General features: G+C 39.0%; 1 protein-coding gene across 1 annotated transcript; it reads right to left on the reverse strand.

The window, feature by feature from the left end:
• Nucleotides 1–1,239: 1,239 nt before the first annotated feature.
• myo1hb (myosin IHb) lies at nt 1,240–12,270 on the reverse strand. The gene is made up of 31 exons (XM_084746114.1): nt 12,110–12,270; nt 11,603–11,718; nt 10,339–10,537; nt 10,176–10,256; nt 9,863–10,042; nt 9,671–9,769; nt 9,454–9,567; nt 9,269–9,340; nt 9,052–9,171; nt 8,708–8,775; nt 8,513–8,618; nt 8,307–8,387; nt 8,131–8,222; nt 7,905–7,999; nt 6,975–7,021; nt 6,618–6,698; nt 6,412–6,517; nt 6,170–6,287; nt 5,948–6,061; nt 5,393–5,469; nt 5,235–5,303; nt 5,030–5,114; nt 4,773–4,935; nt 4,581–4,664; nt 4,387–4,480; nt 3,500–3,555; nt 3,281–3,416; nt 3,090–3,160; nt 2,020–2,117; nt 1,818–1,917; nt 1,240–1,734 (listed from the first exon to the last, which is right to left on the reverse strand). Exons 1-31 carry the CDS (start codon nt 12,233–12,235, stop codon nt 1,708–1,710), a joined length of 3,075 nt encoding a protein of 1,024 aa, XP_084602240.1. The 5' UTR covers nt 12,236–12,270; the 3' UTR covers nt 1,240–1,707.
• Between the last annotated feature and the right edge of the window lie 1,963 nt (nt 12,271–14,233).

The following is a 14,233-nucleotide window of genomic DNA, read 5'->3' on the forward strand; positions in this document are numbered from 1 at the left end:
CATACATAAGACTCAATCATTTTAATTTTTCTTCTCAACAAGAAACAAAATTAACTCAACAAAATGTCTTGTTATTGTTGTTGAAATAGTGAAATGATGAACCAAGATGCTTTCTGGTGAGTTTATTTTGTTTCTGTCAAGTTTGGATAAAAATTATGATGCTAGTGAGCTAATGTTGCTAACAGTTGTCTACGACACTGGACTGATTATCAAAAGGCTCAAAAAAAAAAAAAAAAAAAAAAAAAAAAACATAAAAAAGAACAGTAAATACTATCAAGCTAACTGTAAAAAAATAAAGACAGGTCAAACGTTTTGTTTGTTCACTTTTGTTGTGAACACTTTTAACATGACTTTTAATATTTTCTTTTCATGTTGATATTTGTGTTGTCCAGTGGAATGGGCTGCAGAGTTAGCAATTTACTAACTCTGTTTAAAACTCAATTAATGACTAAAGAAAAAGAAGAAAGAAGACAAGTTTGGGAAGAACAGGGTGGAGCCAGGGGGTAAAATGAGCTACCCCCTCTTGTGTGTAGCTATAGTCAAAAGTAATCATGTGACCATGAAGTAATCATGTGACCACATATTAAGGAAGTATAGTTCAATTCACTCAATCCATCTTAGACTCAAGCACATGGAGAGAGAGGTGAGCAAACCAGAGAAAAAAGGTTTGTAGCTTTGTAGAAGCTACAAGACAAGACCATAAACTGAGCATAAGTGGTCACAGTGAAACTGTTTCCTTATAATGGAGGTTGTGGGGTAAAACATGGCAGTGATACTGGGGCAAGTCGTGCCAATGGCTCAGTTTATCCCCCAAAGTTTAAATGGGCTACATATGTATAATGTAATCTGTGTATTTAAATATCTGGTCTATTTTTGATATTCCACATATCAAGATCAAAATGGGAGGGTAGTGCAAAAGAAAGAGAGATGCAGCTTGGACGATCTAAAAAGAGCAAATCAGCATCAGGATGTGATCTTAAAGTTGATGGTAGATTGAAATTCTGTATTTTGCCGTATCTGTTAAGTTAATACACAACAAGTGTGTTGATTTCCTGCAGAGGTTTCATGTGACCTAAAAACACTCCCTGATTGGAGGGTCTTGTAGGTCCAGCTGTGGGCCAGTAGGGGGAGCAGCTAACCCAGGAATCATTGCAGTGCCACATGCTGCAGTCAAGCATCCATTTGCAGTGAGCTGGAGTGTTTTGTTCTGTACTGAACTATTTTCCACAAAAATGCAGATGCTTTACACATGAAGTGGTTTATTAACATGTTTTAATGTAACGGTACAACATGGGTGAGGTATTATAAACATCCATGGCTGCACACATAGGCTATTTTTCTCTACTGTTTATCATCTAGAAATGATTACAGATAACATTTAATACAAAAAAATTCAAGTGCTTCTGTTCATATTATGGATGGTTGATTTCCATGAATGAGATTATTTAAACTCCAGATATTAGGAGCCAGCAGACCCACTGATATTCTGGCTGAGCTCTGCCATGAGCTTGACGTCTGTTTACTACAACTAAGATATTGGCAGTATTTGTGTAATGTTTGCTTACACGTAATTAGATAACATCATCATCAAGAAAAAAAAAGAAAAAATCAGCTGATGTTGAACACAATTGGCAACAACCATGCAGCAGGATTACAGAACCAGCATGGCTGTTACAGCGACGTCATCCCGAATCACTGGCAGCAGCATCATCTGGACTTGGCTCTTGTAGATTCCTGAAGAAGAACGTGAAGAGCTTGGCGATTCGTTTGAGCAGATAGTAACTTTTTCATTGTCTCAGCATGAACTTCACACTCACCACCATCAAATGGCCGTTCTTCGCTCTGTAGACCATGGACTCCTGGCCGCTTTTGAAGTCCACAAACCCCTCTCTGCCGGGCTGGATGTCAAATCGAACGCTGAAAACAATTTCACACCAAAGTAAGCTCGACCATCCTGTTTTACCACTGAGATTTCTGGCTTTCAAATTAATGTTACTACATAAATTCAGCATTCAGTACCTGCCCTGGACCACTTTAATGTAGTTCTGCTTGTTGGCAATAACACTCAGCTTAGTCAGGGCCTCAAACAGGTAGTCACACTGCAGAACCAGATCCCCCTAAAACAACAAACAGCATCAGTCTTTCAACTGTTAACACTAAGCCTTGAAAAACTCATTCATTAAAGGGACTGTTTTATTAAGTGGAGTTGTGTGAGCTGTTTATTCATAGTCAACAGTCAGCACACATCTCTCTAACTGAACTGGGCGTTGTTCTCCATACATCTCTAAACTGCTTTTGAATAATATATACTGAAATGAAAGCCCATTTAAATGAGTGGATTTATTGCCTTTGCAGACTCATTTAATTATATAGAGGACTATATAAGGATTATGATGGTGCCTTCTGTTATTAAAATAAGTTAGACTTTGGGTCAGTGTATCTTCTGGTCATTGTTATTTCCTCTGAGAAACAGATATTTAAAAAAACATGATGGTGGTAATTTGATTTTCATTTTAAAATACAAACATTTAAATTTAAATACAAGACTATTTCTTTTTCATTTCTTAAAAAAAGGTTAGAAGGTAGGTTAAAATTACTAGAAAAGAGAAAGGAACAAAAAAATGCCTTTTTTTTTTCTTTTTTTAAATTTATAAGACAAGATTGCCTAATGTGCCAGTGTTGCTTTGATTCTGGTTAAAATGTCTCTGGAAACCTATTCTGATTTTATGATTTTAGACATGACAAAACCAGATCTATCATCTGCAGAAATCTCCCTATACACTCAAAACATATGTGAAAACCTGGTCTAGAAAAAAATGACATTTTTTTCTTTTTGTTACCTATTTTTTCCTTTAGCTTTGAAAATCAAACCCTTAAAAAGAAAATCTCCTTTTTGGATCACGAAAAAGAAAATTGTCTTGTATTTCAACCTCATTTTTTGTATTTTAAAAAGAAAATGACATATCCAATCTTTCGTTTGTTTGTTTGTTTGTTTGTTTGTTTGTTTGTTTGTTTGTTTGTTTTTTAAATACCCGTCTCTGAAAGGTTGTTTTAGATAACTATAGACACCAAACTGTTGACAAGTTTACCTTCTGCTTGATGTCATCACATGTAACATGGAGGATCAGGAAGTTGTCACTCAGGTTGCTGACCGACACACCTGTATATAAGAAATAGTGACCTTTAATTCACACTCGTATACCGAACAGCAAGTATGAAACATGCGTAGATCTCTTTACAGATAATGATGGTGATTTTGTCTAATTGTCTCACTGGTTACCTTTCAGAGAGCTGTAATCTATCCGCTGCTTGATCTTGGCCTCCTCGACCAGGTAGGCGGCTTCCTGGGTGAAGATGAGCTGCCGGAGACGAGGCCTGAACCCGTTCCTGTCGTACTTCACCACGGGCACGCTGTACTGTGGGAGGGACACACACAGCACAAGGTCACAGTGGGTAAAAAAAAAAAATAAACGCAAGGTAAATTCCAGTGTTTATTTACCTTGATGTGCTCGTGACGGATCATCTGAAGCACTTTCATGTTTATGTCGTCTGCACCTTAAAAAAAGTTAGGAGTTAGAAGGAGTTAGGACTTCTCACACAAATTTAAAATAATACAATTTTGTCTCAGTAATACCATTATAAATTTCTTATCAATGTGCAAAGTATTCCATTAACAAATATCTCAGAATCAGATTTTTCAAATTTAATTTAAATGTACTGTCATTAATTTTTCACAATCCAAAAAGAATTCTATTACATACTATATTACCTTAAAATATGTACATAATTAACAAATGACTAAATAAATTAGTATTTCATTAAATGCACCGACACTAATATTAAAATTAAATGTAATTAAATAAAAGCATTAATTTATAAAATGTGAAATAAATTAATATTTCTGTTTTAATTTGCTTTTGTATTTACCTTAGTATAAATTTCCCTATTTTATTTACTTTCTTGTTTAATTTTCTTTCATTTTGTTTATTTTTTTAAATCAATTTATTCATTTTAAAATGTATTTATTCATTATTTCTGTATCATTTTCCCTTTTCATTTTTTTCCATTTCAACAAACGTATTTACTTCTGTATTTTCTTTTTACATCCCTTTTTTTCTTTTTCCTTTATATGTAAATAAAGGGGAAGACAACACTGAAATTAATACATTAAAAAAATAAATTTACAAATAAATTAATTTATTAATTTAAAAATGGGAAATTAAATAGGGTAATTATTTATTTTGAATTTTAGCAGTTTTGGACCTCCATACTTCTGCAGTCACTACAGGATTTTATAACTATTATGTTTCATCATGCAGTTATAAAGCTAAATACTATATTCCTGTAAGGATGGTCAATGAAAGGACAATAACTCTGCAGTCTTACCTATCCTGGTGTCCACGAAGGGTCTGCACACACTGTAGGGATAGTTTTCTTTCTTTCCTTTGAACATGGCGCTCGTCTGTTCTTTTAACAGAAGCTGGAAATGAGGAAACAACATAACAAGGCATAAGTTAAGAATGTAGATGTGGTGTGAATGCATATATTGTGGTTCTAACACTGAAGAGTCAGGAGTCTACCTGTGCTTTCCTCTGTGGAGAGATTCCTCTGATGTACTTCCGTACCATGTGGCGAATGTAGAGCTTCTTCAAGATGTGAGAAGCCTAGGGAAAAAAATAGTTTTAAAATGAGATGTCTGATTTGACACCAACATGTCTGCCCATATGCATCCAGGTTTAAATCTAGAAACAGTCGGTGTAAAAATGTCCCACCTCCTGCATTATAGGTGGAGGGGTGAGCCAGGAGTCCTTCTCCAGGACTGTTTTGGGAAGGTTTTCCCTCAGGCGTGTGAGGTAGTTCTGCCTCACGTACGCCAGGTACTCACTGTTGTCAACGGAGGATGGCTGGTTTCTAGTCATGAAGCCTTTAATGAACCTAGAATAAAACAAAAGACAGGTAACCTCACAGTATAGACTGTGTGCCTGTTATTGTCATCCTATTAAAACTAGATTTCTTTATACAAACTTACTTCTTGATGACCTTGACAGCCCATGCCCTCCTTTCTCGCTCCTTTCTGGCCATCAGACCTCTCCAGCAGTTCTCAATCTTGGTGGCTATTTAGATGATACAAAATAATAAAAGTAAAATCTTAAATTGCTTGTCATGTGGCCCATTCTCCCACCTTCAGTCAAGGAAAAACTTATGAATATATCTGTGTGCATTCTAACACTCACCAGCCTCTCTCTGTTTCTGGTAGTCTCCTTTCACTCTGTAGCCTTTGTACTTGGCCTGAATCCTTGTTGCTGCAACAACGACAGTTACAGCTTCACTCTCTGGAGTGTTATGATGCTTAATGTAGCATTACTACTAAATTTACAGAACAGCATCTCACCTAGCTTATGTTTGCAGACCTGAAAGGCGTCTTCTGTCGCAAACAGAGTTCTTGGGTGCCGGATGAAAATTTTTGTCCTTGAGGGAAACAAACAATGAGAAGTTCCTGTATCTGCTCACATATAGTATATAGCCATGTTTTCACCCAAAGTACTTTTAGTCTTAGGAACTACTTTTCAAAGAACCAAAAGGTTCCTTCAGCTCATGTATGTTGCATTTCCAACGCAGTCTAAAGACCGGTAAAGATTAGACAAATGAAAAAGCGACGGTTGTTTTTGCACATTATTTTTGCACATAACGATACTGATGTGTCTAAGCACAACAAATGAAAAACAACCTGGTTGGCAGCTGCAGATTTTTAAAAAATAGCGGCTGAAATAAGATGCTTCGAGGAGTCGGTCAATTAGAAATGTGGGGGGTAAAATAATGTCCTGGAACTTCATTTAGACCTTGGTCCCTGTGGTGGAAATGCTCCTCCAACAGTTTCCAGTGTCTAGGGAAAGTTCCTGCAGTGGAAACGGGTTTTACATCACTCATCCTTTTAATATGTGCCTACCTGCCCATCTTGTACTCATCAGGTTTGTAACCCAGGTGTTTGATCAGGCGCAGCACGCCATCTGCTGCAGTACCTTTCCAGTTGGGCCAGGTGTCTGGACACAGAGGCTTATACCTGAGCACAGAAGAAGAACACACATAGTTCCATAGTTGATACCAACTGCCAACAGCAAGAAAAAGAGTAACTTCATTAGAACAAGAGAAGTGAAAGTGTGTAAGCTACCTCTGGAGGAAGATGTCGTATTTGCGACGATAAGCGAAACCAGCGCGCCTCACCCTCAGGTGCTCCATCAGCCCCAGGTACTTCACCTGATGTCTCACCAACACATCGTCGAAGCGTCCTGCAGGGGACACCAACGGTCATCTAGAGAGTTCAAGGGTCAAAACTGTGTGGTCTAACTAAAAACTGTTAGCTTGACTAAGTGTTTTTAGAAATGGATGATTTTTCGGGACATAAGGCCTCACCTGGCTGCTTGGCTTCATTGGGTTTAATGCAGCGGACGTACCAGGGCTCTTTGGACATTAAGATCTCGGTCAAACCCACAAGGCTGCTCTTAAACTGAGTCACCACCTGAGGAGTCACAGGATAATGACAGGCATACAAGTGTTGATGGTTTGTTTAGTAGTTTTGTAAATCATGAAAACGGGCGATCATCGGAATAATTTCTTACCGTTTCAGGTCTCCTCTTGCTGTCCGGTTCAGTGGGAGGAAAACAGTGTATGATAATAGCATTTTTGGACTGTCGCATGACCTTCAAGAGAATAAATACAACTGTTTAAGAACCAAACATGTTGGACACACAGTATATACCTTAAATTATAATGTAAGAGTTAGGGTCCTTCAATTTTATATATATTTTCAGTTCTATTTTGGTGTTTTTTGGTAGTAGAAGAATGGAGTAGTGGAGTGGATATTAGAAGTCAGAACAAGTACTGTATATATATAATACAATGATATAATCGATATGCATTCATTTTCAAACACATGGCTATCACATGGTTACATACTGAAATATAATAGAAATTACCTCTTTCCCATTTCGATACAAGAGATCATTGTTTTTGTCCAAGAATCCTGAAAGTTTGAAGAAGAAAAAAAAACTTTGTGTGTACTTTTTTGGCAACAGCACATTTCTCCTCTTGAAATGTATGATGTATGCTCTCAGTATCTCACTTGATCTGGTATGACTAGCAGCATACGGTGGCTAATGTTTAAGGATGTAGTAAAACATTATATACATTTCACCACAATCCCTATTTTATTCATGCATACATTTTCCTATTATTTTTCATTAATATAATTGTCTCTGTGGAACTTTTATTTTGTCATTTTGTGTGACCTTTTACCTCTGAGAGGTAAAAGGCATTAATGACAGATCTGGGCTGCAGACAGGTCAGTCTAGTAGCCAAACTCTTTTACTACAAAGCCACGCTGTTGTAAAACATGCACAATGTGTTTTGGCACGGTCTTACTGAAATAAGCATGGACTTATCTTAAAAAAAGACATTGTTTGGATGGTAGCATATGTTGCTCCAAAACCTGCATGGCCTACTTTAGTTGTCTTGTCTACTGCCTGCACAAAAGTTCTTTCTCTGCATTTAATCCATTCTAAGTGTCAGAAGCAGTGGGCAGCCACAGTGTGATGTGTGTAATGGCACGGACAAATATAAGTAGATAGACTGTAATATATTTTATCCAGAGGTGAGAGTGATTGTCCTTGTCGCTTTCAGCCGCATTCACACAGGGCTACTTTTGTAACAAGACAAACTGTCAGGCCAGTCCCGCTACACGAGGTAGTGTTAGCAAACTTATTATAGATATTGCTGACAGACAGTTTGCTGACTTTATGACTCTTCTCTACTTGTGCTATTGTCCCACTACATTTTAGCATTTGCTTAATTGTAATAGAGAAAAGCATTCTTTAACATGTACCGTAATACAGTATTTAATTTCTTACCCACGACACAGTACGTGACCTCTCCAGCGTAGTGCAAAAGGCGGAAGTCTCCTCTTTCCAGTGTTTTCCTCGTCTTTTGGTCTGCAAGTTTATGTCTGCAGGAAGGGAAAAGTTAGCGTCAGTTATTATGATGTTTATGGTCATGCTACGTATGTGACTGCTGGGTCACGTCGCTCCATCATGTAGACAATGAGCACCTTCTGTAAAGCAAAAGTGTCAAACTCACGTGACAAAATGAGGGTGACCACCAATCTTTTCCTCCATCTTCTCCAGTAAGGTGAGGTCTGTGGCCTCTCCAGGACGTAAACACTCCTCGTCCTGTATGAGGGGACAAGCATCAATCATTCAGCCGTGTTTTAGTTTTGTTTTAGGTTTGCTCATCTCATAAAGTTGTATCTTTACCAATAAAGCGATGATTCCTCTGTGTTTCTCTTCCACAAGATCCAAGATTATCTGGTTGTTGAAATATGGCACTGGTTCCCACTGTCCATAAAAAATGACGAATAGATTGAAAATCTGTTTTTATCGTCTGCAAGTTTATTTTGACACACTAGTGGCACTGTGAGCCACAAATGTCAAGAAAATATAAGGATTAATAGGGTCATTACTTCAATCCCTTCCATCTCGTACTCCTCCTGCTCTGATTTGAGGGTCAGCTGGATGAAAAGCTGCTGCAGCTTCTCGTTGCAGTAGTTGATGCAGAACTGCTCAAAGCTAAAATAAATCAGACGCACTGTCAATATCAGATTCTTCGTTTCACACATTTGCCTTTGAAAAGTCAGCTCATCTGTGTGTGATCTCACCTGTTCACGTTGAAAACCTCAAAACCATAGATGTCCAACAGACCAATCACTGTTTTCTTGAAGGGATCCTACAGATAATTGACACAGATACGATTTATGGGTTTTTTTTTTTACTGTGAATGGAAAATCTGCTATGGATGGTCCTTTGTAGTCAGACCTCTCTTCAAGCACATATGTCACTGTTGCCTTAAAGGTGCAGTAAGTAAGAACTGCAAGGTCTTGGCCAAATGGAGGCAGCATATCACCAGAGTAACAATGAACCCAATTTACTCCCCACTTCCGTGATCTTAATGAGACAGGTCTGACTAAGCACGATAAGAGAGAACATAGCTTCGTTTTCTCACCTTGTTAACTAAAGATTCATTGATCTTGTTGACCAGCCAGTTGAAAGTGCGGCCATAGATCGCTTTGGCAAGGGCATCCCTGGCATATACTGCATGGTCCACAGAGAAGGGAGTGTACACCTTTAACACAAGAATAACATTGATTAATTAATAACAAATGATACAAAGAACTTAAAGACATTTTATTATTTGAATGAAACAAAATAAGCCAAGTCACCTCCTCTGATTTGGCTTCAATCTTCCTGTGGGTTAAGCCCTGTTGTAGCACCTGAGCAGGAATCCCCAGCAACTGTGCAGCAAAGGCAAAGCAAACATAGATACATAGCATCAAATCTCTTCCTTCCATCATTGCATGGTGACAGATGAAGGGTTTAAACTATCTTCAGTTCAGTAGGGACTCACCTTTGACACCCAGTGCATCTCCTGGTTGTTGTTGAGAGAGGCGTATCCTCGAGCATCTGCATCAAACTTGATGTTTCCCAGATGGAGCACACTCGCAATTATTCCAAACAGGTTCTGCATTATAGCCAGAAAGAAATACCTCATTAATCGGTAGCAAAAAAAAACATGCCATGCAAAGTTTTAAATACAGTTTAAGTGTGTAGATTTACTACCTCACCTCAATATCACTCTCACTGAATTCAATGACAGAGAGGGCTTTCCGCACCATCCTCCACTCACTTTTATCATTGATAGAGCTAACTTTGGCACAATCTCCCTGGAGTAGACAAAGAATAAAGAGTCCTAGTCAAGAGATGTTTGTTGCGCCAAATAAATGAAGTACTGTTTGTTTTTTTCCCCCCCCGCTGACCTGCACCAGGTAACTGTAGTGCTGGCAGTTTCTCTCCAGGCCGAGCCAGCGGAGCAGATCTTCCTCTCCTCCCTCCACCAGCTGATAGAAGATGTGGAAGTTTCTCTCTCCGTGGTTCTGGTGGACCACACGGGACTTCTCCAACAGGTAACTCAAGATGTGACCACCAACTGCACCACCCTGGGGGAGAAAGGTAATCCTTAAACCTTAGTCAGCGCTTAGTGTGAGCCATGATGTCACTACATTGCTGTTATATCATCTTGATGCTCCTATTTGGATTGAAATATAACTTAATGGATATGTTTCAGTCCACCTGGTGGTCAAACTGGATGTCCATGTATTTCCCAAAGCGGCTTGAGTTGTCATTCTTCAGAGTTTTGGCATTTCCGAAAGCCTGTAAGATATTAAAAAAAGGCTTTATCTGATTTTCTCAAAACATGGCCTGATACGACAGAAGCTTTGGCACACATATATACCTCAAGCACCGGATTGGAGAGCACCAGCCTGTCCCGGACATTGTTCAGAAGTCTGGTACTTGGACAGCTGACAGCGTAGAATTGCAGGATTTTCTTGGAGGCCTCAGTCTTGCCGGCCCCACTCTCCCCTGAGATCAGGATGAAGTGATTGTTGAACTCAGACTGCATGGTGCGGAAGACGTTGTCTGCCAGCGCATAACTGAAAGTACAGTAACAGGTCAGAGTCAGCCTCTTTTTGAAATTCAGGCTTTTCTACCGTTAGAAAACATGTTTCTACTTTTTTATGTTTTTATCAGGTAGCTAGCTGACAGTGGAAAGGTGAAAGGAAATGGATGGAGAGAGATGGTGTGTGACCTGCGACAAAGGTCGCCGGTCGGATACAAACGCTGCAGTTCATGGTTGGTGCCTTACCCTCTGGGCCACCATGGCACCCTGCATTTATGATTTATAAACTCTTATGTCACGTTGACATCCTGTTTTTTCCCCACTAATGTGATAATCTTTCATTCAATTGAAAGCTTAATATATCAAGAGTTTTTCTGTGCTCCAGTTAAAGTCGTAGGTCAGAATTTCCAACTTCTGACCTTCAAGCGTTCCAAGTGCACAGCATCAAAAGTAAACAAAAATCATGGCTGACTGTGACAAATTGCCAAGCGCATACACAATCTAATGGCCAGAAATACAGTCTTAATAATATTGGTAATGTATTTTGATATCTAGATTCTAAAGCTTGTATAATTTTAGGCTTTCATTTGCTGCCATTGTTGTGACATCAGACAGCTGTTTCTTCATGAAGTCGGAGTAGATGGATACACCCAAAGTTTACAAGTAGAGGGAACTCCACCTCTGAATGGCTTTCCACTGTACAAACCTCAGTTCCAAAAAAGTTGGGATGCTTTGTAAAATGCAAATAAAACAGAATGCAACGATTTGCAAATCCATTTCGGCTTTCTGCTAACTGCTGAGGTTAACAGGAGCATTTGCCCCAGGTTTCACAGAAATTAACCAATAGTTGTTGAGACATTTCACTTAAAACAAAAATGTAAATGTTATAGTGGCATTAGTAGAAAAGTCAGAGGATAACCAAAGTCAGAAGGATTCATCTTCTCCATGCAGCACTATGAATGTCAAATGGTTTTTGAGAAATCTCAGTCCGGTCAACAGCGGTCCAATTGACACTGTCATAGAAAAGCCCCACCTATATACCCTTTTGTATGTCATCACAAAGTATAAATACTATAAACACAGAATAAACATATCTCACATGTGAGGCGGCAGCTCAAAGAAGTTTACACCCATGTAGGTGTCCATCTGCTTCTTGCTGTAGACATCTAACTCTTTATATGGGTTGACTGACACCAAGAGAGTCCCAATGTAGGTCTGCAGAGAAAGACAAGGAGAGGAAGTCATGTTCTGCAACTCTGGCACATGTGATACACAAGATTGTTTTTCTCAAACATTACATGACATTAAAATAACACTTCCAGCAGTGTGGTGTCCAAGTATCACTCCGTTGGTAAGTGATTTTGTTCCTCTTATCAAAAGCAATAAGTTTTATTAATTGCTTGTCATGACCTCATGGACAGCAGTGACCTTTAGATTGCTCACTCTGCAAATGAGCAGAACAGGAGCTGCTGTTTCAGCAGCTCAAGGTGCCGGATTCAGCACAAGGCAACGCAGCATTAGGACCTTGTTGGGTTGAAGGTCGCGAGCCTGAAGTTTAATTAGAGTGAGAGAAAGAGCCAACATTATACCACACAGGAAGACTCACATAAATGAGATTCTCATGGAAGCGCTTCCTCAGGTTGTCCAGGAAGGCACTTTCACTCGTGTAGGCGTCCAGGAGAACAAAATCCTGGATGCCCACGCGATCCCGGGCTGTCAGGGAGGCCTCCATGTTCCTCAGGATCTCATTACACCGCTCCTCCAGGCTCTGTGACAAGGAAACAAGGTGTCACAACAGAGCTAAGTAACATGACAAGTGTATTCTGCACTTTATCAGACCTGATAACGCAATTTATTGCTCCCTGTTATGTGTAGATATTGCGTTATTTTTGGCCTTGTTCTTTCTGTCAAGACCAGGCCTATACATCCCATCCTTTTCCTTTGCGTCCTGTTTTCCTCAAGAGTTATCCGTCATTGTTGAGCTTGTCACCACTCAAGAACACATTCACACACATGCTCACAATCATGGATAACATAGGATATGTATTTCATAGTGGGCGACTCATTTCCTGACTGTTTGTCCTTATATCTGTGACTTCCAGTCAGAGCTGTTAGTGGCCTTGGCTATATCCTCTGTGCTCATGACAAATGTAAATTCAGCCTCCACTATCTAATCTGCTGCTGTGCGCCATCAGTCTTGTTCATGGCAAGGACAGAACGAACATGAAATACTGCGCCTACAATAGAAGCTTCATGAATTCCATGTTTAAAGAGATAATTCAGATCATTAGAAGTCGGGTTGTATGAATGAAGTACATATCTATAGTCAGAGGATGCTGGCTGACATTCCCCTGATTTGAAGAAGCAGCACAGAAGCTAAGCAATGCACTGATCTGTATATTCAGAAAGAAAAGGTATTTAAGCCACAAACAAATCTTTATCAGTTTAAGCATATACTATATTTAGAATATTTTCATTGCTTTACTTTGACATCAGACAGCCATTTCCACCATTATACAAGCCAAATATAACTTTCTCCAAACAAACCAAACTCCATAGGTAAAATCACTAATTTTACTTTGGAAAATACAGGAGTTGTTGGTTTACCACTTCCTTGATCTGCTAGTTTGTGTTATTGTGTGACTTCTGTGTTTTAAAAGGATAGTTTAGATTCACCAAAGTCACACAATGACACAAACAAGCTAACAGATCGAGGCAGTCGTATATCAGCACCTCCGTGTAAAATTACTGATTTTTCCTATGGTTGGTGTGGAGAGCGCAATATTTGGCTTGTATAATAGTGGTTTCCTGTCAGAAAAGGCTGTCTGAAAGCAAAGTAAAGTGGTGAAAATATTCTAAATATAGCATACACTTAAACTAATATATATATTTTTTAAAATTTTAGGCGGACCTAAGCCCAGGTGGCTAACATACCTTTTGTTGTTGACCCTGTCTACAGTAATCATTGCTTAGCTTTCATTCTGGTACTCCTCTCTCTTTCTCCAAACTAGAGGTGTGTCGACGGCCATCTACTGTGGCTAATACACTGATTATTGATAAGCACCCCACACAACTCCACTTCAAATAATCCAAGCTATTCTATAAAATACTGAGATTAAACAATAACTGAATCCAGATTGTAATTAAGAAGTAAAATTGCATTCATTGTATGTGTAACCACAGGATATGCTCTGCTACTTAAAAATACACAGGTGAAGAAGTGCCAGGTAAAATAATCAGCAAACACAATGCACTTTAATTACAGCGCTATGAAAGAACCACCTAGTATTATGCTTCAGTAGTTTGGCTCTCATCACTGCCAAGTTGACCTGTCACCAAGTCGGAGTAACTGACACTCACAGATCGTTCTCCAGTAAAACAAGCTGCTGCTCTACTGACCCAGCAGACTTTTACAACAAAATGTCACAATAAATCATGTCCTAAAAAACCACAAGCAATCATTGAAACGTTTAGCAGGAAAAAGTGCCAAAAAGTTACCTACCCTGAAGGTCCCTTAAGTGCGTGTTTGTGTGCCTCTGTGCCTTTTCTGAACTGAACATCTGGTTTTATTGAAGGGAAAGGAAAGGACAGGAAACACTGACAGATTACAGTCTCTACTTCCTTCAATAGGAAACCATCAATAATGTTGTGAGCGTGCAGCACAGGAAGCAAATCTCATTCACAAACATGTATTTGTGTGTGTGTGCATGTTTGTAGATATACAAGCTAC

The sequence above is a fragment of the Lutjanus erythropterus genome, chromosome 20 (assembly GCF_056507025.1).
Source record: "Lutjanus erythropterus isolate fLutEry1 chromosome 20, fLutEry1.hap2, whole genome shotgun sequence".
NCBI lineage: Eukaryota > Metazoa > Chordata > Actinopteri > Lutjaniformes > Lutjanidae > Lutjanus > Lutjanus erythropterus.